This window comes from Moschus berezovskii, chromosome 1, assembly GCF_049115385.1.
Source record: "Moschus berezovskii isolate FMDL1 chromosome 1, NW_MosBer_1.0, whole genome shotgun sequence".
NCBI lineage: Eukaryota > Metazoa > Chordata > Mammalia > Artiodactyla > Moschidae > Moschus > Moschus berezovskii.
In genome coordinates, this window is record NC_142460.1 from 139,639,338 (window position 1) to 139,662,116 (window position 22,779).

General features: G+C 40.2%; 1 protein-coding gene and 1 pseudogene across 1 annotated transcript; both read right to left on the reverse strand.

Moving 5' to 3' along the window:
- Nucleotides 1-12,646: 12,646 nt before the first annotated feature.
- Nucleotides 12,647-13,603, reverse strand: LOC129551141 (C1GALT1-specific chaperone 1-like). Its single transcript, XM_055418869.1, has one exon. It carries the CDS (start codon nt 13,601-13,603, stop codon nt 12,647-12,649), a length of 957 nt encoding a protein of 318 aa, XP_055274844.1.
- Nucleotides 13,604-20,898: 7,295 nt separating this feature from the next.
- Nucleotides 20,899-22,141, reverse strand: LOC129551152 (large ribosomal subunit protein eL20-like; annotated as a pseudogene).
- Nucleotides 22,142-22,779: the final 638 nt, after the last annotated feature.

The window sequence follows — 22,779 nt, forward strand, 5'->3', positions numbered from 1 at the left end:
TTTGGTTGGGCAATAATGCAAAAAGATATATTCATTAAGCAAATATTTATTACATGTTTATATTTGCTAAACTCTGTATTGGGCAAAATGGTAAGAAAACTGAGAAAATTCTTGCATTAGTCCATTCTTTGGTGGAGCTTTTGCAAACTTCCTGATTTCCATTTTTCCTAAGACCATGTTTTGGAAATTTTGTCACAGATTATTTTATTTGGGGCCTCCCCTGTTTCTCCATTCACTTTGCAGCAGAAGTCATCACTTTTACTATAATTGCTGCATTATCACTATGCCATAATTTCTTAATACAACTCTGCTTTATTATCTATCTAAGCACCAGATTGAAAGGAATTAAGATTATTATTCTTAAAAAGTTGAGCAATAAGAACCACATGGGTGGCAAAGGATAAGAAGGCTGTAAAGAAGCTATATATGAACAATCCAACATACAGAAAAGCATAATGGGAAAATCAACATTTTGAAATATCAGTCTAATTTTGTATACTCTTCCTTCCCCATCTTCTCTACCTTACTTGGAACCTCATTGTCCTTGCCTTCTCCCCATGGCCAGCTCTTTTTCTCTTAATTTCTTTTTTTTTTTTCAAGTTTAATATCTTGTTTGTTGGGTTTTTTTAATTTATTTTTTTTAATTGGAGGCTAACTACTTTACAATATTACATTGGTTGGTTTTGCCATACATTGACATGAATCCGCCCTGGGTGTACATGTGTTCCCCTTCTTGAACCCCCCTCTCACCTCCCTCCTATAGAATATGCTGTCAGAAAATGGAAAATATTATAATTTCTTCTACTGTCTGCATTTTGGAACCTAAAGTAAAAGTGAAAGTCATTCAGTCATGTCCAACCCTTCGGGTCCACAGAATTATCTAGGCTAGAATACTAGAGTGGGTATCCTTTCCCTTCTCCAAGGAATCTTCCTAACCCAGGGATAGAACCCAGGTCTCCTGAATTGCAGGCAAATTCTTTACCAGTTGAGCTACAAGGGAAGCCAAAGAATACTGCAGTGGGTAGCCTATCCCTTTTCAGGGGAGCTTCCCAATCCATGAATTGAACTGGGGTCTCCTGCATTGCACACAGATTCTTTACTAATTAAGCCTTGGAACCTAAACTAATAATAAAGGGACTCTTGATAAAGACATGAATTTATATGTTTGATTGATATATGAAAGAGCTTCAGTGAAGAAATTGTTTTCCTTGGTTGTTGATTTTCCCCTCATTCATGTGGCAGTGAGAGAGGTTGGTAAGCAGATTGCAAACAGAAATATTTCTCAGCATTTCTAATGGTTATATGCCAATTTTTTGGATGGAAGGAGGTGTCTGCCAAGCACATGGAACAAAGCTAAATTTCAAACTGTAGAAATCAGATGTGAATTGAAATTAATTAAACATGCCACATAGCCACAACTCAAATCAATTTCTGATTGGTTTGAAGTAATCAGCCCTCACACTTGCTACAAAATATTGGTAAGGGTGTGTCCTTTCTTTTTAAAAAATAAAAAATTAAGATTAGAATAATTTTTAAATATGTTAAAGAAATTAGATAAAAATGGAGAAATATAGAAAGGTGTTGAATTCATCATAGGTAAACCTAAAGAATATAAAATGTCATTCCAGTATAAAAAATACAATGTCTGAAATTAAGGATTAATTGAGTAGACTAAGAAAAGAACTTAGAGATATGACAATATAAATTAGGCATGTATACAATATCAAATGGTTTAATATAAGCGTGATAAAGACTGGAAATAAAAATAGGGAAGAAGCATACTGGAATATATGTTGGATGAAAAATTTCTAAAATTCATGAAAGTCATGAGCCCACAAGTCAAAAAGTTCAGTGAACTGAACAACATAAATATAAAGGAAATATAAATATAAAGGAAATGATATATAGGGACACTATAGTTGTAATTGCTGCAAATCAAAGATGAAGACAAAATTCTTATAACTGGGACTCTAAGATGACTACCTAAGGTTTTTGGTTACTTGTAAACAAACCCCTTATCTCAGTTATTCAATCAAACACCTTTCCAAGTATTGCTATGAAGAAATTTTTGCAGATGTAATGAAGGCTCCAAATCAGTTCACCTCAAACTTTCAATTCCTGACATGAGTTTGGTGTGTGTTAGTCACTCACTCGTGTCCGACTCTGTGATCCTATGGACGGTAGCCTGCCAGGCTCCTCTGTCCATGGACTTCTCCAGGCAAGAATGCTGGATTGGGTAACCATTCCCTTTTCCAGGGTATTTTCCTGACCCAGGGATCAAACCCAGGTCCCCTGCATTGCAGGCAGAATCTTAACCAGCTGAGCCACCAGGGAAGCCTGAAGCCCAAATGTTAAGCAATGTGGGCAGACTCTAAAAACTGAGTGGCTCCCAGTAAACCAACCTGCATGAAATTGAGCTTCTAAGTCATACAACCATGAAGAACTAAATTCTAGACTTTAGAACCTAAAAGATCATGGAAGATGGCTCCAAGCTTGAAAAGCTAATAGCTCTCATCAAGATGTTGATTTAAGCAATAAAACATTAAGGGCTGAACCAATCCTTACCTTATAAGACCCACAGAATTTTGAAATATTTCCACTATCTTAACCCATTAAATTTGTGGGAAGAAACAGCAATAGAAACTACACAAATATTAAAGGAAACCAATGCCGGGGGTGGGGAGACACATCATATCATTAAGGAAAACAACAGGAATAATGCATATTATATACCATGCAACAGACACCAGAAGACAATAAAGCAGTAGTGAAAAGTATGTGCATGCTCAGTAGCTAAGTCGTCTCCAGCTCTTTGAGATCTCAAACACTCCTCTCTCCATGGAATTCTCTGGGCAAGAATATTGGAGTGGGTTGCCATTTCCTTCTACAGGGGATCTTACTGACCCAGGAATCAAACACCTGGCTCCTGCCTTGGCAGGCAGACTTTTCACCATTGAGCCTCCTGGGAAGGCTTTTTGGTACCCGAAAAGTACTGAAGATAAAAACGAGGAGTTGCCAATATAAAATTCTATGGAAAATAAAATATGATTAAAGGGGCTAAAATAAAGACAGAGCCAAGACAGTTTGTCACCAGTAGATTCATAAGAAATATTAAGAAACTTTCTTCCAAAAAGTCAAAATAACCCCTGAAAGAAGTGCCAGAAGGTAAAAAGAAACCAGAAAGGATTTGAAACAGGGATATTCATTCCTACCACTTTTTTTTTTAACTGAAGGACTTATCCAGTGAAGTAACTCAAGAAAAAGTAATATGAGGCATAATGAAATAAAATTATTGGATTTTAAGGCAAGACAGGAAAAAATAAACAAAATTCTCTCTCTGGATCCATTTGGGCCTCCTTTATCTCTTCCTCGTGTGCAGTGTGTGTCTGCATTACTCATTAATGGAAACTCCTCAAAGATGGGAGTACCTGCTGACCATAAAGATCATTTCTTTTTCTTTCTGCTGACACTAGCAATGTAACTTCTGAAAAGAAGAGCATTCTTTCCCAACTCTGTAGGGGTCATGGTGATTCCCTGCTCTCTTTGTACTTGCTTACTATGTTCCTTGGTGAACTTTATGTAAAATATCTATATGTATGATCCTTTTTCTCTAAAATGTATATGACTGCCATCAACTTCTAACAGAGACAGAACAGGGTGCAGAGGTTTCAGAGAGTATCTCTCCTGGATTATAATCTTCAGTTTGGCTCAAATAAAATTTTCTCTTTTCTTCTTAACTTGACTGTTTTTTGAACTTATACTAACAGCCACCAAGATTGAAAACAAGGAAGAAAATCTCATTTATTTATTTTTTTTTAGGCAATGCATGAATACTCTCAGAAAATCCAGAAGTATGTATCTTCTGGAAGTGCAAGTTTAGTAAGATTGCTTAATAAAACACAAATATTAAAAAATATTACAAATGTTGCAAATCAAATACATGTTCACAAAATATTAGAACAGACACTTTAAAAACACTTAAAATTCTATTTGTTTTCTGGGCTAAACAAATAAATAGGGCAGGATATATTCTCCCTCCTAACTCACACTCCCCTGCTTAATTTGCAAATATATGAAACAATAGTTTGCCAGACACTGAGCAGCAGGAAAAGGAGAATATTCCTAAAAGATAAGAAATATGATTGCCCTAGACTACTGCCTTGGGAGAGTTTTCTCTAGCATAGAGGGGGAAAACCAGGAGAAGCCTGGTGATTCCCTAATGTGAAGAAAAAAGAGGCATCTTTAGACACTAAGGTGGCTTCAGTTCACAGGACAGAAAAACATAGCTGAGAGCACTGCACAGAATAAGAACCTCAGAGATGCAGCAGGGCTTCCTTGAATAATGACTGGTACAATGCATCTGGGGATCACACTTGGGGCAGAGGAAAAAGCTACCAGAAATTATTAAAGAGTGACTAGTGCTCACAGTGTGTCTGCCTTCCTGATGCCCCCTCGCAATACCTACCGTCTTATTCGGGTTTCTCTTACCTTGGGCGTGGGATATCTCTTCACAGCTGCTCCAAGAAAGTGCAGCCGCTGCACCTTACTTTGGATGAGGGGTATCTCCTCAAGGCCGCCCCTCCTGACCTTGAACGTGGAGGAGCTCCTCTCGGCCCTCCTGCGCCCACAAAGCCACCGCCTATTGGAAGTGGGGTAGATCCTCTCGGCCGCTGGCCCTGGCCTCAGGCGTGGGGGAGCTCCTCACGGCCGCGCCTCTTTGCGAGGTCGGTTGCACCGGGGCTGGCATCTCTTGCTTCTATTAAAAGGACAGATATAAGCAGAGTTCCAAAGAATAGCAAGGAGAGATAAGAAAGCCTTCCTCAGTGATCAATGGAAAGAAATAGAGGAAAACAACAGAATAGGAAAAACAAGAGATCTCTTCAAGAAAATTAGAGATTCCAAGGGAACATTTCATGAAAAGATGGGCTCGATAAAGGACAGAAATGGTATGGACCTAACAGAAGCAGAAGATATTAAGAAGAGGTGGCAAGAATACTCAGAAGAACTGTACAAAAAAGATCTTCACAACCAAGATAGTCACGATAATGTGATCACTGACCTAGAGCCAGACGTCTTGGAATGTGAAGTCAAGTGGGCCTTAGAAAGCATCACTATGAACAAAGCTAGTGGAGGTGATAGAATTCCAGTTGAACTATTTCAAATCTTGAAAGATGATGCTGTGAAAGTGCTGCACTCAATATGCCAGCAAATTTGGAAACCACAGCAGTGGTCACAGGACTGGAAAAGGTCAGTCTTCATTCCAATCCCAAAGAAAGGCAATGCCAAAGAACGCTCAAACTACTGCACAATTGCACTCATCTCACACGCTAGTAAAGTCATGCTCAAAATTCTCCAAGGCTTCAGCAATATGTGAACCGTGAACTCCCAGATGTTCAAGCAGGTTTTAGAAAAGGCAGAGGCACCAGAGATCAAATTGCCAACATCTGCTGGATCATGGAGAAAGCAAGAGAGTTCCAGTAAAACATCTATTTCTGCTTCATTGACTATGCCAAAGCCTTTGACTGTGTGGATCACAATAAACTGTGGAAAATTCTGAAAGAGATGGGAATCCCAGACCACCTGACCTGCCTCTTGAGAAACCTGTATGCAGGTCAGGAAGCAACAGTCAGAACAGTACATGGGACAACAGACTGGTTCCAAATAGGAAAAAGAGTGCGTCAAGGCTGTATATTGTCACCTTGCTTATTTAACTTATATGCAGAGTATATCATGAGGAACGCTGGGCTGGAAGAAGCACAAGCTGGAATCAAGATTGCTGGGAGAAATATCAATAACCTCAGATATGCAGATGACACCACCCTTATGGCAGAAAGTGAAGAGGAACTCAAAAGCCTCTTGATGAAAGTGAAAGAGGAGAGTGAAAAGGTTGGCTTGAAGCTCAACATTCAGAAAACAAAGATCATGGCATCTGGTCCCATCACTTCATGGGAAATAGATGGAGAAACAGTGGAAACAGTGTCAGACTTTATTTTTTGGGGCTCCAAAATCACTGCAGATGCTGATTGCAGCCAGGAAATTAAAAGACGCTTACTCCTTAGAAGGAAAGTTATGACCAACCTTGATAGTATATTAAAAAGCAGAGACATTACTTTGCCAACAAAGGTCCATCTAGTCAAGCTATGGTTTTTCCCGTGGTCGTGTATGGATATGAGAGTTGGACTGTGAAGAAAGCTGATCACCGAAGAATTGATGCTTTTGAACTGTGGTGTTGGAGAAGACTCTTGAGAGTCCCTTGGACTGCAAGGAGATCCAACCAGTCCATTCTAAAGGAGATCGATCCTGGGTGTTCATTGGAAGGACTGATGCTAAAGCTGAAACTGCAATACTTTGGCCACCTCATGCGACGAGTTGACTCACTAGAAAAGACTCTGTTGCTGGGAGGGATTGGGGGCGGGAGGAGAAGGGGACGACAGAGAATGAGATGGCTGGAGGGCATCACCAACTCTGTGGACATGAGTTTGAGTGAACTCCGGGAGTTGGTGATGGACAGGGAGGCCTGGCGAACTGTGATTCATGGGGTCGCAGAGAGTCGGACACGACTGAGCAACTGAACTGAACTGAACTGAACTGAGTGCTCACAGAGCTTCCCTGATGGTTCAGATGGTAAAGCGGCTGCCTGTAAAGCGGCTGCCTGCAATGCGGGAGACCCAGGTTCGATCCCTGGGTAGGGAAGATCTCCTGGAGAAGGAAACGGCAACCCACTCCAGTACTCTTGCCTGGATAATCCCATGGACGGAAGAGCCTGGTATGCTACAGTCCATGGGGTCTCAAAGAGTTAGACACGACTGAGTGACTTCACTTTCACTTTTCAGTGCTCCTAGAGGGTCAGGAATCTTATCTGATGTAAGGGACACATTGGAAAATTTCAAGATTCATGGGGCATTCAGTAGAAGACACAGAGGGCCTTACCTCAAAATCAGGGAATGATTAGTCCTAGACTGAATACTTCTCTGGTTCTGTCTCACAGATCTTAAAAGCAACAACTGAAAGAATCAAATTATTTTTAAAAATTTACTTGCACACAGAAAAGTAAGATTTAGAATTTTGACATCCAATAAAAAATAATGCAGCACGTGAATATTGGAAAACACCCTGATTCTGGGAAAGATTGAAGGAAGGAGGAGAAAGGGATGACAGAGGATGAGATGGTTGGATGGCATCACTGACTTGATGGACATGAGTTTGAGCAAGCTCTGGGAGTTGGTGATGGACAGGGAAGCCTGGCATGTTGCAGTCCATGGAGTTGCAAAGAGTCTGACACAATTGAGTGACTGAATTGAACTGTGAATATGCAAGGGAAAGAAACCACATCATTTCTCAATAAATCAAAGAATCAAAGTTGAACAGCCCAGCTCAAATGTTAGATAAAAGTATTAAAACTATTCATAACTGTATACCAAAATGTCTATAAGTTACATAGAAACTACAAAATGAGCCACATTGGTATGGTCATTTGGGAGGGAGGGTCAGGAATATTTTTATGACTCAGAAAAACCTCCAAAATTTCATTTTTACAAATGTAGGGTAAACTGAGTTTCCTGGGATGGGGCCTCAGGCTCCCAGGCTGTCCTCTGGAAGAGGAATGGATTTCTCATGTATGAAAACAGTCCTCCATCTAGGTTATATGGCCAAGAGGCACCAGTTCATCCTCCCCCCCCCACCCAAGAGGAAACTCATTGAATCATGGTCCATGTTTCCACAGCAACAACTAATGGAGAACCACATCTTCAAACTCTTCCAGAGCAACCTGGAAGACACTCCAAAAACTTTATCAATTTATCAAGATGGAATCTTATCAAAAACCTTTTAGTGTAAACTCCAATATGGAAAGGGCTTATAAGTCATCACACTATCTTTATAAATAGACAAATTTCAAACAATTACAAAAACAGTAACTGTTTTTGTTTTTTTTTTTTTCTCCAACAGAGAATTGAGGTCACAGGGCTAAGAACTTACCACAATTTGGAGAGATAGGCAAATATAAAGAATCACAGCCAAATTCAGGTTACCTGAAGCAGAAGACACTGAAACCAGGTACTGATAGAATTATTTCAATGATAATTTCAGCAAATGGCTAGAAGCCGAGTGTGGATAAGTTTGAGAGTTAAATCTTCCAGGGAACCCAGAGATAATAGGTTCCCAGCACTTCCTTGGGTGTTACATCCAGGAACTCCACTATGAGTTGTCATAGTGAACTGGAGAAAATCCATTCCTGTCTTGACTAGAGAGAGAAAACAAAAATCATTTTAAAATGTTCCCAGATGATTCTTCATAACACTGTCTTCTTTGAAAAAGCCTCATCTCACCTGGGGAAAGAGCAAACAGCCAACTCGAACCCATTCCTGTCTAATGGGAAATGTAAAGGGAGAAAGAAGAAAAGGCAAAGAAATGTCTTAAAAGATCATAACTCAGAGTCAAATTCACTAAAAGAACTGCAGTCTAAAGAGATAAAACAAGCATCAAAACTTGATTCAGATATGATATTGATTTTAGAAATGTCAATTAGGGAATTTGAAACAACTATTAGCAATATATTGACTTCCTTGGTGGCTCAGACAGTAAAGCACTTGCCTGCAATATGGGAGACACAGGTACGATCCCTGGGTCGGGAAGAGGGAGAAGGAAATGGCAACCCAATCCAGTACCCTTGCCTGGAAAATCCCATGGACAGAGGAGCCTGGTATGCTACAGTCCATGGGGTCACAAAGAGTTGGACACCACTGATGGACTTCACTTTCCTTTATAAGCAATATATTAGACTTTAATGGAAAAGTAGGCAATGTGCAAGAATAGATGGGTGAAATAAGCAGAGAAATGGAAACATCAAGAGAGAATCCAAGGGAAATTCAAGAAATCAGCAGCAAAGTAACAGAAATGAAGACAGCATTGATGGGCTCATTTAGTTCAGTCGCTCAGTCGTGATTCAGTTCAGTCGCTCAGTAGTGTACAACTCTTTGCGACCCCACGGACTGTAGCCTACCAGGCTCCTCTGTCCGTGGGATTTTCCAGGCAAGAGTACTGGAGCGGGTTGCCATAGGCTGCCTGAACGACCAGGGTAGTGAGTAGGACTGAGCCAGAGAGAGCTGAAAGTACATAGGATTCTTCAGGTAACTTTTATCCCATTTTCTGCATACACACCCCCCTCCACTGACCTTCAAAGGTCTGAATTCCCCCCAGTGACTATCCTATTCAGATCTTCCCTTTATATAGGGCTTCAGTTCAGTTCAGTTCATTCACTCAGTCGTGTCCAACTCTTTGAGACTCCATGAATCACAGCACGCCAGGCCTCCCTGTCCATCACCAACTCTCGGAGTTCACTCAAACTCATGTCCATCAAATCGGTGATGCCATCCAGCCATCCCCCTCTGTCATCCCCTTCTCCTCCTGCCCCCAATCCCTCCCAGCATCAGTCTTTTCCAGTGAGTCAACTCGTCGCATGAGGTGGCCTAAGTATTGGAGTTTCAGCTTTAGCATCAGTCCTTCCAATGAACACCCAGTATTGATCTCCTTTAGGATGGACTGGTTGTATCTCCTTGCAGTCCAAGGGACTCTCAAGAGTCTTCTCCAACACCACAGTTCAAAAGCATCAATTCTTCGGTGCTCAGCTTTCTTCACAGTCCAACTCTCACATCCATATATGACCACTGGAAAAACCATAGCCTTGACTAGATGGACCTTTTTTGGCAAAGTAAAATCTCTGCTTTTTAATATGCTATCTCGGTTGGTCATAACTTTCCTTCCAAGGAGTAAGCGTGTTTTAAGTTCATGGCTGCAATCAGCATCCGCAGTGATTTTCATGAGGAACGCTGGGCTGCAAGAAGCACAAGCTAAAATCAAGATTGCCAGGAGAAATATCAATAACCTCAGATATGCAGATGACACCACCCTTATGGAGAAAGTGAAGAGGAACTAAAAGCCTCTTGATGAAAGTGAAAGAAGAGAGTGAAAAAGTTGGCTTGAGGCTCAACATTCAGAAAACTAAGATCATGGCATCTGGTCCCATCATTTCATGGGAAATAGATGGAGAAACAGTGGAAACAGTGTCAGACTTTATTTTGGGGGGCTCCAAAATCACTGCGGATGCTGATTGCAGCCATGAAATTAAAAGACGCTTACTCCTTGGAAGGAAAGTTATGACCAACCTAGATAGCATATTAAAAAGCAGAGACATTACTTTGCCAACAAAGGTCTGTCTAGTCAATACTGCCTAAATAACATCTACTTCTCTCCTTCTAATCAAAACTTACTTTCCTTTCAAGAAGTTGATTTCATCTATTATAGTAACATTAGTAACAGCAATAACAAACTAAAATGTGCTAAATATGTCTATGTATCAGGCAAACTGGCATGTTCAGGTTAATCACAATCATCACTTCCCACAGCTCTCATCCTTCTAAATATCAGATTATTTAAACCCCAAAACATGATTTCCTACCTCTGAAATAGTTCACACCTCTGCATACCATTCCTCTGGCAGAGGAACCAGAGATCAAATTGCCAATATTTGTTGGATCACAGAAAAAGCAAGCGGATTCCATGAAAACATCTATTTCTGCTTCATTGACTACACTAAAGTCTTTGACTATGTGGGTCACAACAAATTGGAAAATTCTTAAAGAGATGGGAATATCAGACCACCTTACTGCCTCCTGAGAAACCTGTATGCAGGTCAAGAAGCAACAGTTAGAACCACATGGAACAACAGACTGGTTCAAAATTGGGAAAGGAGTATGGCAAGGCTGTATATTTTCACCCTGCTTATTTAACTTCTATGCAGAATACATCATGGAAAATGCCAGGCTAGATGAAGCATAAGCTGGAATCAAGATTGCCAGAAGAAATATCAATAACCTCAGATATGCAGAGGACAACACCCTTATGGCAGAAAGTGAAGAGGAATTAAAGAGCCTCTTGATGAAGGTGAAAGAGGACAGTAAAAAAGCTGACTTAAAACTTAACACCCAAAAAACGAAGATCATTGCATCTGTTCCCATCACTTCATGGCAAACAGATGGGGAAGCAATGGAAACAGTGACCGACTTTATTTTCTTGGGCTCCAAAATCACTGCAGATGGTGATTGCAGCCATGAAATTAAAAGACACTTGCTCTTTGGGGAAGAAAAGTTATGACCAACCTAGACAGCATATTAAAAAGCAGAGACATTACTTTGTCCACAAAAGTCTGTCTAGTCAAGGCTATGGTTTTTCCAGTGGTCATGTATGGATGTGAGAGTTGGACTATTATAAAGAAAGCTAAGCTCTGAAGAATCGATGCTTTTGAAATGTGGTATTAGAGAAGACTCTTGAGAGTCTCTTGGACTGCAAAGAGATCAAACCAGTCAGTTCTAAAGGAAATCAGTTCTGAATATTCATTGGAAAGACTGATGCTGAAGCTGAAGCTCCAATACTTTGGCCACCTGATTTGAAGAGCCAACTCATTAGAAAAGACCCGATGCTGGAAAAGATTGAAGGCATGAGGAATAAGGAACAACAGAGGACGAGATTGTTGGAAGGCATCACTGACTCACTGGACAAGAGTTTGAGCAAGCTCCAGGAGATGGTGAAGGACAGGGAAGCCTGGCATACTGCAACATATGGGGTCACAAAGAGTCAGACACAACTGAGTTATCGAACAACAAAAAACATTATTTTCTACCTCTGAAACAATACACACCTCTGTATACAATCTCTACCGAAGTACACTTCAAAACTGACTTAGAAGGACTTTGCCTCCAGATGCTGACAACACAGGACAATAAAAGAGCCTGACATCTGTGAAGGTAAGACATGATTACTGAGGAGTACCACCATTGAGTCCTACTTGAGTACACATTTAAGGATTTCATTTCAGCTAAGTCATCAAAGCACTACAATTCATTTCTGTGTTTCTATATACCAATATAGGGCTTCCCTGGTAGCTCAGCTGGTGAAGAATCTGCCTCCAATGCTGGAGACCCAGATTGGATTCCTGGGTCGGCAAGATCCTCTGCAGAAGGGATAGCCTACCCACTCCAGTATTCATTCTGGGGGCTTCCCTAGTGGCTCACATGATAAAAGAATCCGCCTGCAATGCCTGAGACCTGGGTTCGACCCCTGGGTTGGGAAGATCCCTTGGAGAAGAGAATAGCAACCCACTCCGATATTCTTCTCTGGGAGAATCCCCATAGACAGAGGTGCCTGGAGGGCTACAGTCCATGGGGTCACAAAGAGTCAGGCACAACTGAGCAACTCAGCACAGCACATATACCAATATAGCCAATCAGCAAAAATATGTGCCACAGATTTCTAATATTCATAATTTAGAATTTATCACATAAATTATAATACATTTACCACATAAAATAATACATTATTTATAAGTATATCCTTTATTTCTAAAGTTATCATTTTTAAAACATTTCTTCCCAACACATAAAATTTTCATACGTTTCAAGAAAAAACCTCACCCTATTTGAAAATGTACTACTAAACTTCAATGTGCAAATAAACCAGTGTCACCAAACTGAAAAAACGAAAAAAAAAAAAAGCAAGGAAACATACTGCTGTGTTGGGTATATAGTTTTACCACAAATAATGACAATATGTGTCTTACACGGTGATAATATACATATTCTTGTTTCACTTCTCAGTCATTGTCAGAACCATTCGCAGGTAAGAAAACCAACACATCATTGAAAACATGCCCAAATGCTCTTAGATGATATACCCCATACATCATCACGTACATCTGATTACACGTCAGCCCATTAAAAGTAATAGCCATATCTGAACAACATCCTTCCACCACCTGGTTGGGATGATTAGTCATTGCCTCTTTAATAAAAATTCCAACAGATTTGGTATTAAACACATCTTTTCCTTTAGAATCTTCTGCATTTTCTGCAAACACTCCAACATATTTCAGGCATACTGCAAGCTGCTTATCTTCAGATACCTCCCTAACCATCCTTCCCTTTTCAGGACACTTTTCAGGAATACTGAGAAGGCTGTTAAGTCTTTTAATTGATTCCATACTTAAGACAATTCCTCCTCCCACACTCACATATTCGAGATCTCCAGATTTTGCAGTGTGGCCTAGATAGAAAGGTTGTGATGAATTCTTTTTTAGCAGAAAGTACTTCAAGTTTTCAATAATAGCAAATGTAGTGGGGTGTGCCAGGAAGAACCAGTTGTATTGGTCTCTATATTTATCAAAGGCGTATTTGTAAGCTTTTCTCATCATTAGCCACATGTCATTAGTGGCCATGTTAACTGACTCAAACATTTTAACATTTTCAGAACTGAAGAACTCTGCTTTGTCACAGTGTTTGGCCCACGTCTCCTTCACGGCAGCCCAGAGACGCACATCCTTCGGTTTTACAAGGATGATACAGTATATCCGAAAGCTTTTACTGAGTTCCGTGTGTTCATCCTCTGAAATTTTCAAGGTATCTTCTTTATTAGGAGCTTGGAGGTGGTGACGCTCATGGTGGTGCGTTCTCTTTCCATAATGAATCCTAATATGTCCTAGCATAGTCATCAAGACACAAAAAATGCTTCCGAGCAGTACACCCTTCAAAAATAAACTGCTTTCAGAAATCATCTTCCCTCACTTCCGGTATGGTTCAAGGGCTGAAAGCGCAAGCGCACCCGGCTTTCCTCTCCCTTTCTAGCGCCCCTCCTTTACGTTCCAGGCTGCTCTAGATGCAGGCGGTGTCCTCTCGTTGGTTACGCTAAAGGTGGAGGAGGGCAAGAAGCAGCCTGCGGGCCACCGGGCAGGGGCAAAGGAGCCCTGGGCAGGCAGGCTGAGCCGCCTTCGGTATATAAAAGAGTTTCCACTTAGAGCTTGGATAATATCTAATTAGGATACTGTATTTCACTATGACTGGATCTAACCAGCCAGGATGGTTAAACCCTGCCCACTGGTCCACCCTAGAACCCTATGGAAGATTTTACACTGAACAATTAAACAATAAAACTCACTTTAACCAATCAAAAAGAGATTTCTAGATTCATGTCACACTATCTAGGGTGCAAATTTCAAACCATAATTAACGTAACAGTAAGATATATTCTCTTCCTAACAAAATTATAGAAATTTTCTTCTCGGTGTTGTAGCAAGTGGGTTTTTTTTGTTGTTGTTCTGTTTTGTTTTTACCTAACAAGTAAATAAGTTCAGCACCTGTTTACTTAATCACTACTACATTTACACATTAACATATTGATTTGGGGTTTTGATTATGTTTTATGTTAAGTTGAATTGACCTTGGGCTTCCTTGTTGGTTCAGTGGTAAAGAATTCCCCTCCAAAGCAGGAGACATTGGTTCAGTGCCTGGGTTGGGAAGATCTGCAAGAGGAGGAAAGGGTGATCTACTCCAGTACTATTGGCTGAGAAATCTCAGGGACAGAGGAGTCTGGCTGGCAGTCCATGAGGTGGCAAAAGGGTCAGTCAGATACAACTAAGGGATTAAACGAACAATTTTAAATTAACCATAACACTTTAAAGAGGTTCATTAATTCTTATTTAATCTTAGCCTTGAAACTGTGAATTCCTATTAGTCAACTTTGCTACTAAATTAAACCTGAAAAATTATGGTGGTTGTATTCAAAAGGTTTAATGAATAGTAAACATTTTCCTCCTATGGGAGGGGAAAAATGCCAACTCTAAAAAAGAAATACCAACCCTACTCTACTTGCTGAAAATGATTTCTCATTAAGTACTCACACAGCTTTGGGTACATTATTATCCATGAAGGCATAAATATGACAATAATAGGTCAATAAATGTATTTCTTACTTTCAAAATTATCCAAGCCAGGCTTCAGCAATATGTGAACTGTGAACTTCCAAATGTTCAAGTAGGATTTAGAAAAGGCAGAGGAACCAGAAACTAAATTGCCAACATCCTCTGGATCATCAAAAAAGCAAGAGAATTCCAGAAAAACAACTACTTCTGGTTTACTAACTATGCCAAAACCTTTGACTGTGTGGATCACAATAAACTGTGGAAAATTCTGAAAGAGATGGGAATACCAGACCACCTGACCTGCCTCTTGAGAAACCTGTATGCAGGTCAGGAAGCAACAGTTAGAACTGAACATGGAACAGACTGTTTCCAAATAGGAAAAGGAGTACATCAAGGCTGTATATTGTCACCCTGCTTATTTAACTTCTATGCAGAGTAAATCATGAGAAATGCCGGGCTGGATGAAGCACAAGCTGGAATCAAGATTACTGGGAGAAATATCATTAATCTCAGATATGCAGATGACACCACCCTAATGGCAGAAAGGGAAGAGGAACTAAAAAGCCTCTTGATGAAAGTGAAAGAGGAGAGTGAAAAAGTTGGCTTTAAGCTCAACATTCAGAAAACTAAGATCATAGCATCTAGTCCCATCACTTCACAGGAAATAGATGGGGAAACAGTGGAAAAAGTGGCTGGCTTTATTTTATGGGGCTCCAAAATCACTGCAGATGGTGATTGCAGCCATGAAATTAAAAGATGCTTACTCCTTGGAAGGAAAGTAATGACCAACCTAGACAGCATATTATTTTTAAAAAAAAAAAAGCCATTCACTTTTATTAATTAACATACATTAATTTTACACATACAGAATAAAACCTTTTACATTTGTTGTTTGATCCTTGATTAAAATACAGATTACAGATTAAAATATAGATCTAAAAACCTTCCTGTTTCTCTGATGAAATGACCTGAGAATGTGATTTATATTGTTTATAAAATGGAGGCTAATTTAGTAAACATGGATGGACATTAATTATATTAATATGACTTTTCCAGAAAGAGTTTTCTATACTTACATCAGATAGAAGAGAAGGTGTCCTTACTTCAAGCCTGCCAGGTAATGTGCATGATTTCTCTATGTTAACGTTGGAAAAATACCTTAGACTTTAATGGATGATCCTTGTTTTATGCTTAAAAAGCGAGTGACATAATGATTGAAAACCTAGAGCAAACGTCTGTCTTACTTTGACTCATTCCCTGAACACTTACATCATGGTGACCACAGAGCTTTTTCACTTCAGTGAAAAATAGCTCTATTTAGAGGTTTAGTATATATATAACATTACTGTGTTCTTAATCTTATAAATTGGAGAATAAATATAAATGATTCCCACCTAATATAGAAAGGCTTCTCTTACCGTTGAAGCAACAACCATCAAAAACAGAAGTTCATATATACAGTAGAAAGAAATCACAGGATGTAGTAACTTGGGAGCTGAATTACATTTGTTTTGGTTCCTTAATGATCTCAATAGACAGCATATTAAAAAGCAGAGACATTACTTTGTCCACAAAGGTCTGTCTAGTTAAGGCTATGGTTTTTCCAGTGGTCATGTATGGATGTGAGAGTTGAACTATAAAGAAAGCTGAATGCTAAAGAATTGATGCTTTTGAACTGTGATGTTGGAGAAGACTGTTGAGAGTCCCTTGGACTGCAAGGAGATCCAACCAATCCATCCTAAAGGAGATCAGTCCTGGGTGTTTATTGGAAGGACTGATGTTGAAGCTGAAACTCCAATATTTTGGCCACCTGATGCGAAGAGCTGACTCCTTGGAAAAGACCCTGATGCTGGGAAAGATTGAGAGCAGGAGGAGAAGGGGATGACAGAGGATGAGATGGTTGGATGGCATCACTGACTCAATGGACATGGGTTTGGATGGACTCCGGGAGTTGGCGATGGACAGGGAGGCCTGGCATGCTGCGGTTCATGGGGTCGCAAAGAATTGGATACAACTGAGTGACTGAACTGAACTGATGTGAAGAGCTGACTCATTTGAAAAGACCCTGATGCTGGTAAAGATTGAGGGTAGGAGGAGAAGGGGATGACAGAGGATGAGATAATTGGATGGCATCACCGACTCAATGGACATGAGTTTGGGTAAACTCCAGGAGTTGGTGATGGACAGGGAGGCCTGGCATGCTGTAGTCCAAGGGGTTGCAAAGAGTCAGACACAACTCAGTGACTGAACAGAACTGAACTTTCAAAACAGTTTCTACAGGTACAATATGACCGGTGGTTATGAATCTGAACAAACTCCAGAGAACTGGCTGTGGGGAATCATCTCTCTGACTTCAGGAGAAACAAGTCTCACATTAAGACTTCTGTCCTTTGCTCTGTACATGACAAGACAAAGAGAAGAAGAAATGGAACGTATCAAATCCACCAACTGTAAAATTGCAATGGTGTTTGGAATTGAAACTAGAAGTCCATGACGAGAAGGGCCTGGACACGAGGTTTAGGAGAGATGATGATAAACAAAATCTCCTAGCTTTAAACTACCTCACAAATAGAGGGAGAGGGAAAGAGTAATTTTATGAGGTTAAATTACAGATGTAGGTATGTAGAGATGAAAGGGACAATCTATATATTTAAAGTTAAGTGTAGGTGTCTAGAAACTTTCAAAACCAGAAGGACATCATTTAGCTAAGGCTTGTTCTCTCAAATTTGGAATAAACCACTGTGGTAGGTAGACAAATGACCCCCCCACAGATGTTCACATCCTACATGGAAAGTGAGAATTAAGGTTAAGGATGGAATTAAGGTTGCTAATCAGCTCACCTAAAATAGGGAGATTATTCTGGAATATCTTGAATCAGAAAGGTCTCTAAAAAATGAAAGACAGAGGCAAGAGAATCATTATCAGAATGATGCAATGTGAAAAAATCCTGACTGGGTTGGCTCAGATGATGGAAAGAGGCCGCAATCAAAGAACACTGGCAGCTTCTAGAAACTGGAAAAGGCAAGTAAACAGATTCTCCCCTGGGAACTCCTGTAAGGAATACAGCTATGCCAACACTGACTTTAGCCCAGTGAGACCCATTTCAGATTTCTGACCTACAGAACTGTAAAAGAATAAATCTGTGTTATCTTAAGCCACTAAGTTTGTGGTAATTTGTTAAGACAATCACAAACACACCAGCAGGTATAACAGCAACTAGGTTATAATTAATAAATTCATCTGCAGTTATAAAACATTACCATCACAATATGTTCTCATTTCTACCCTAAAAATGTAAGAAAGATGTGAAAATACATATGACATGATGACTGATTTATTCTAATCAGACATGGAAAAACAGACTGGTTCCAAATAGGAAAAGGAGTACGTCAACTCTGTATATTGTCACCCTGCTTGTTTAACTTACATGCAGAGTACATCATGAGAAACGCTGGGCTGGAAGAAGTACAAGCTGGAATCAAGATTGCCAGGAGAAATATCAATAACATCAGATATGCAGATGATACCACCCTTATGGCAGAAAGTGAAGAGGAACTCAAAAGCCTCTTGATGAAAGTGAGAGAGGAGAGTGAAAAAGTTGGCTTAAAGCTCAACATTCAGAAAACAAAGATCATGGCATCTGGTCCCATCACTTCATGGGAAATCGATGGGAAAACAGTGGAAACAGTGGCTGGCTTTATATTTTGGGGCTCCAAAATCACTGCAGATGGTGATTGCAGCCATGAAATTAAAAGATGCTTACTCCTTGGAAGGAAAGTTATGACCAACCTAGACAGCATATTTAAAAGCAGAGACATTACTTTGTCCACAAAGGTCCATCTAGTCAAGGCTATGGTTTTTCCAGCGGTCATATATGGATGTGAGAGTTGGACTGTGAAGAAGGCTGAGCGCTGAAAAATTGATGCTTTTGAACTGTGGTGTTGGAGAAGACTGTTGAGAGTCCCTTGGACTGCAAGAAGATCCAACCAGTCCATTCTAAAGGAGATCAGCCTTGGGTATTCATTGGAAGGACTGATGTTGAAGCTGAAACTCCAATACTTTGGCCATCTCATGAGAAGAGTTGACTCATTGAAAAAGACCCTAATGCTGGGAAGGACCAGGGGTAGGAGGAGAAGGGGACAACAGAGGATGAGATGGCTGGATGGCATCACCGATTCGATGGACATGGATTTGGGTAGACTCCGGGAGTTGAAGATGGACAGGGAGGCCTGGCATGCTGCGATTCGTGGGGTTGCAAAGAGTCAGACACGACTGAGCGACTGATCTGAACTGAATCAGATCATGGTTGTTTGCCTGGCACATAGTAAATCACTCAGGAGCTGTTATTTATTGCGTTGGAAATATGGTCATTTATTATGTACTGAGTCACTAAGTGTGTCCTACTCTTTGTGACCGCATGGACTGGGATTTTCCAGGCAAGAATACTGAAGTGGGTTTCCTTTTCCTTCTCCAGAGGATATTCTTGACCCAGGGATCAAACCCTCAGCTCCTGCATCTCCTGCATCTGCAGCTGGATTCTTTACCGTTGAGCCACCTGGGAAACCCCATTTATTATAATTACATTAAAAAAATAAGAAATTTGGGAGTATGGGGGCAATTCATGAGGTACAGGTCTTAGGAGATAATCAGTGGGGGGACTTCAAATCTCTAGAAAGCAGTCTAAGGGCACAAGAGCTGGAGAACCAGCTGGTGTGAGAACCAACAGAGAATGCACAAAAATTCTGTTCTACTTTGCGCTTGGACCCTAACGTGTGTCCGGAAAAATATTCCCTTATTCTGGCAATGACATATGCCCTTCTGGAAATTAGTGTTAAGTTTAAGGGGAGAACTAGTTAATTTTCTGAAATGAAGAAGCAATGAAATTGATCCTCTTCTAAACCATTTCCCAGGAGCCATCAACAGCGTCGCTCTGTGGACAGATTTTGACTCTATCTTGTGTTACTCAATGAAGTGAGAGAAGAATAAGACTTTCAGAAACTGGATCCTCGGTGTCACTTTTTGACTTTTGACGATGGTTATTTTTGATGATTTTGCAGTTTTTATCATTTGGAGGCTGGTATTTACCTAGGTCCTCACTCCATCACTTTTCTCCTTCATTTTAAAACATTTTTTTCCTTAATTTTGGAGTTTTAGATTTAGAAAAAGTGCAATTACTGAGTTCTCATATACCCCACACCCAGTTATCCCTTTTATTAACAGCTTCTGTTAATATTGAAATACTATTATTAACTAAAGTTCATACTTTATTCAAATTTTCTTATTCTTATTCTTAAAATATTCTTATTTTTCACCTAATACTTCTTTTTTGTTCCAGGATCCTACACAGGATTCCACCTTCTGTTTTCTAGTAATGTCTCCTTAGGATTTTCTGTGCTGGGACAGTTTTTCAGACTTTCCTTGTTTTTGATAACCTTGACAGTTTTAAGAAATATTGCTCAGGTATTTTGAAGTATGTCCCTCCAGGATCCTACACAGGATTCCACCTTCTGTTTTCTAGTAACGTCTCCTCAGGCTTTTCTGTGCTGGGACAGTTTTTCAGACTTTCCTTGTTTTTGATAACCTTGACAGTTTTAAGAAATATTGCTCAGGTATTTTGAAGTATGTCCCTCCAGGATCCTACACAGGATTCCACCTTCTGTTTTCTAGTAACGTCTCCTTAGGCTTTTCTGTGCTGGGACAGTTTTTCAGACTTTCCTTGTTTTTGATAACCTTGACAGTTTTAAGAAATATTGCTCAGGTATTTTGAAGTATGTCCCTCAATTAATATTTTCTGGTGTCTGCCAGAGGGCAGTCTAAGGGTACTAGCACTTGGAGTGCTGAGAAGAGAGATGAAGAGACAGCTAGAAAATATGCAAAAATGTTGTCCCTCTTGATAATTCTCTAGACTCAAGTTTCATGTCTGTAGAGATCTTTTATTCTGGTAATCATACATATGCCTACAAATACGATTCTTAGAAACAGAGAGAAAAAGATTACATGTCTAACTTATAGAAGGTTTAAAACTGACCCCACCCTCTCGCAGACCCAAGAAAGGTAGGCCATTCCTTGTCAGCTCAGCTTCCAGAATTTTTTTTTCCAGCTTTCCCACTGAGTTTTACTTGGGCAGACCCAGGGACAGAGAGGGCCTGCACCTAAAAGAAGGTGTTGGGCCTCTTGGTGGTAAAGCGTGTCTTGTGTTGGCAATGGAGGACCTGGTGGGGCAGCGGGAACTTGATTTTGGAGTCCTGAAACTGCTTGATCGCTGATCAGCAGCACTTGCTGGCTGCGATCTCCTCTACCTTCATGATCTGGATTGAGTGGGTCTGGGCACAGTGCCAGGTGCCAATGTCTCAGTAGCACTGGGTGACGGTGCCAACTGTGGTCAGGTCCCAGTACTCCAGATCCCAGTACTCCTGGTCCCAGTACTCCAGGTTCCAGCACTCCCAGTACTCCCTGCTGCTGTGGGAGTCATAGTGAAGCCAGATGCCTAAGTTCTTCACCCATAGTGGAGATTCTTGGACACTTGTCCACAGTAGACAATTTCCCCCAGGACTTCTTCACCTTTTTAAACTGAGACCTCCAATGTTCATTGCAGCACTGTTTATAATAGCCAGGACATGGAAGCAACCTAGATGTCCATCTGCAGATGAATGGATAAGAAAGCTTTGGTACATATACACAATGGAGTATTTTTCAGCCATCAAAAAGAATGCATTTGAATCAGTTCTAATGAGGTGGATGAAGCTGGAGCCTATTATACAGAGTGAAGTAGCCAGAAACAAAAACATCAATACAGTATACTAACGCATATATATGGAATTTAGAAAGATGGTAACCTTAACCCTGTATACGAGACTGCAAAAGAGACATAGGTATGTAGAACAGTCTTTGGAACTCTGTGGGAGAGGGTGAAGGTGGGATGATTTGGGAGAATGGCATTGTAGCATGTATATTATCGTATGTGAAATGAATCACCAGTCCAGGTTCGACGCATGATACAGGATGCTTGGGGCTGGTTCACGGGGATGACCTGGAGGGAGGATATGGGGAAGAGGAAGGTGGGAGGGGGGTTCAAGAAAGGGAACACATTACACCCGGGACAGATTCGTGTCAATGTATGGCAAAACCAACCAATATATTAATGTAAGGTAATTTGCCTCCAATAAAATAAAATTGAAAAAAAGAAAAAGAAAAAAAACCCTCAACATTCAGAAAACTAAAAATAAAAAAATAAATAAACTGGGACCTGAGACACAAAGTACCAGAAGCTGGACTAGCCAACAACATGATTAGGTGCAAAAATTCTCATGTGATAAAGGGGCTCTGTAAGGCATTTGGGGGTAAGTAAGCAGCACTTACCATTTTATACTCTCAAAGTGTCCCTGAGGCCTTCATGGCGCTCTATCCACAATCACCCTCACCCTCAAAAAGGCCAAAATTGTTGTTCTGGGTTATATTTAAACTTCCATTTGTTTTTCTCACTGAAAATGAGAAGGGCAAGAATTTTCTAGAACAAACAGACAGCTTTTTACTTTTGATTTGTGAGGTAACGAAGTAACATGAAACAATTCAGGGCAAAATGTGCTTATTACAGCTTTTCCAAGAGGTTTCTATTATACAGGAGCTGTGTCAAACAAATATCTGTGGTGATCTGAACACTCTTCAGACAGAGACATGGGTGCCCAAGTATACCCCAACTCAAACAAGTTGATAATAAGTGATATTTCCTCCATTTTCCACATAAATACAAATACTTTGCAGGATTATAATGTGTCAATGTAGGTTCAACAATTGTAATAAATGTACCACTCTTGGGTGGGTATTATTAATGAGAAGGCCATGTATGTGTAGGGGTTGGGGGTGTACCAGAATATCCCTTATTCCTCTTAACATTGCTGTAAAACTACTCTAAAAAGCAAAAGCTTTAAAAAATTTTTAAAATTAACATCACTCACTCTAAAGATTGAGTGTTTTTACTGATTTTATGATTGATTTGTTGAAAAATTTAGTAGAAGAGGTTAAAAAATAATCCA

Bases quoted from the DNA above. Each gene is read 5' to 3' on its own strand.
- LOC129551141 (XM_055418869.1), bottom strand. From the start codon at position 13,603: ATGATTTCTGAAAGCAGTTTATTTTTGAAGGGTGTACTGCTCGGAAGC.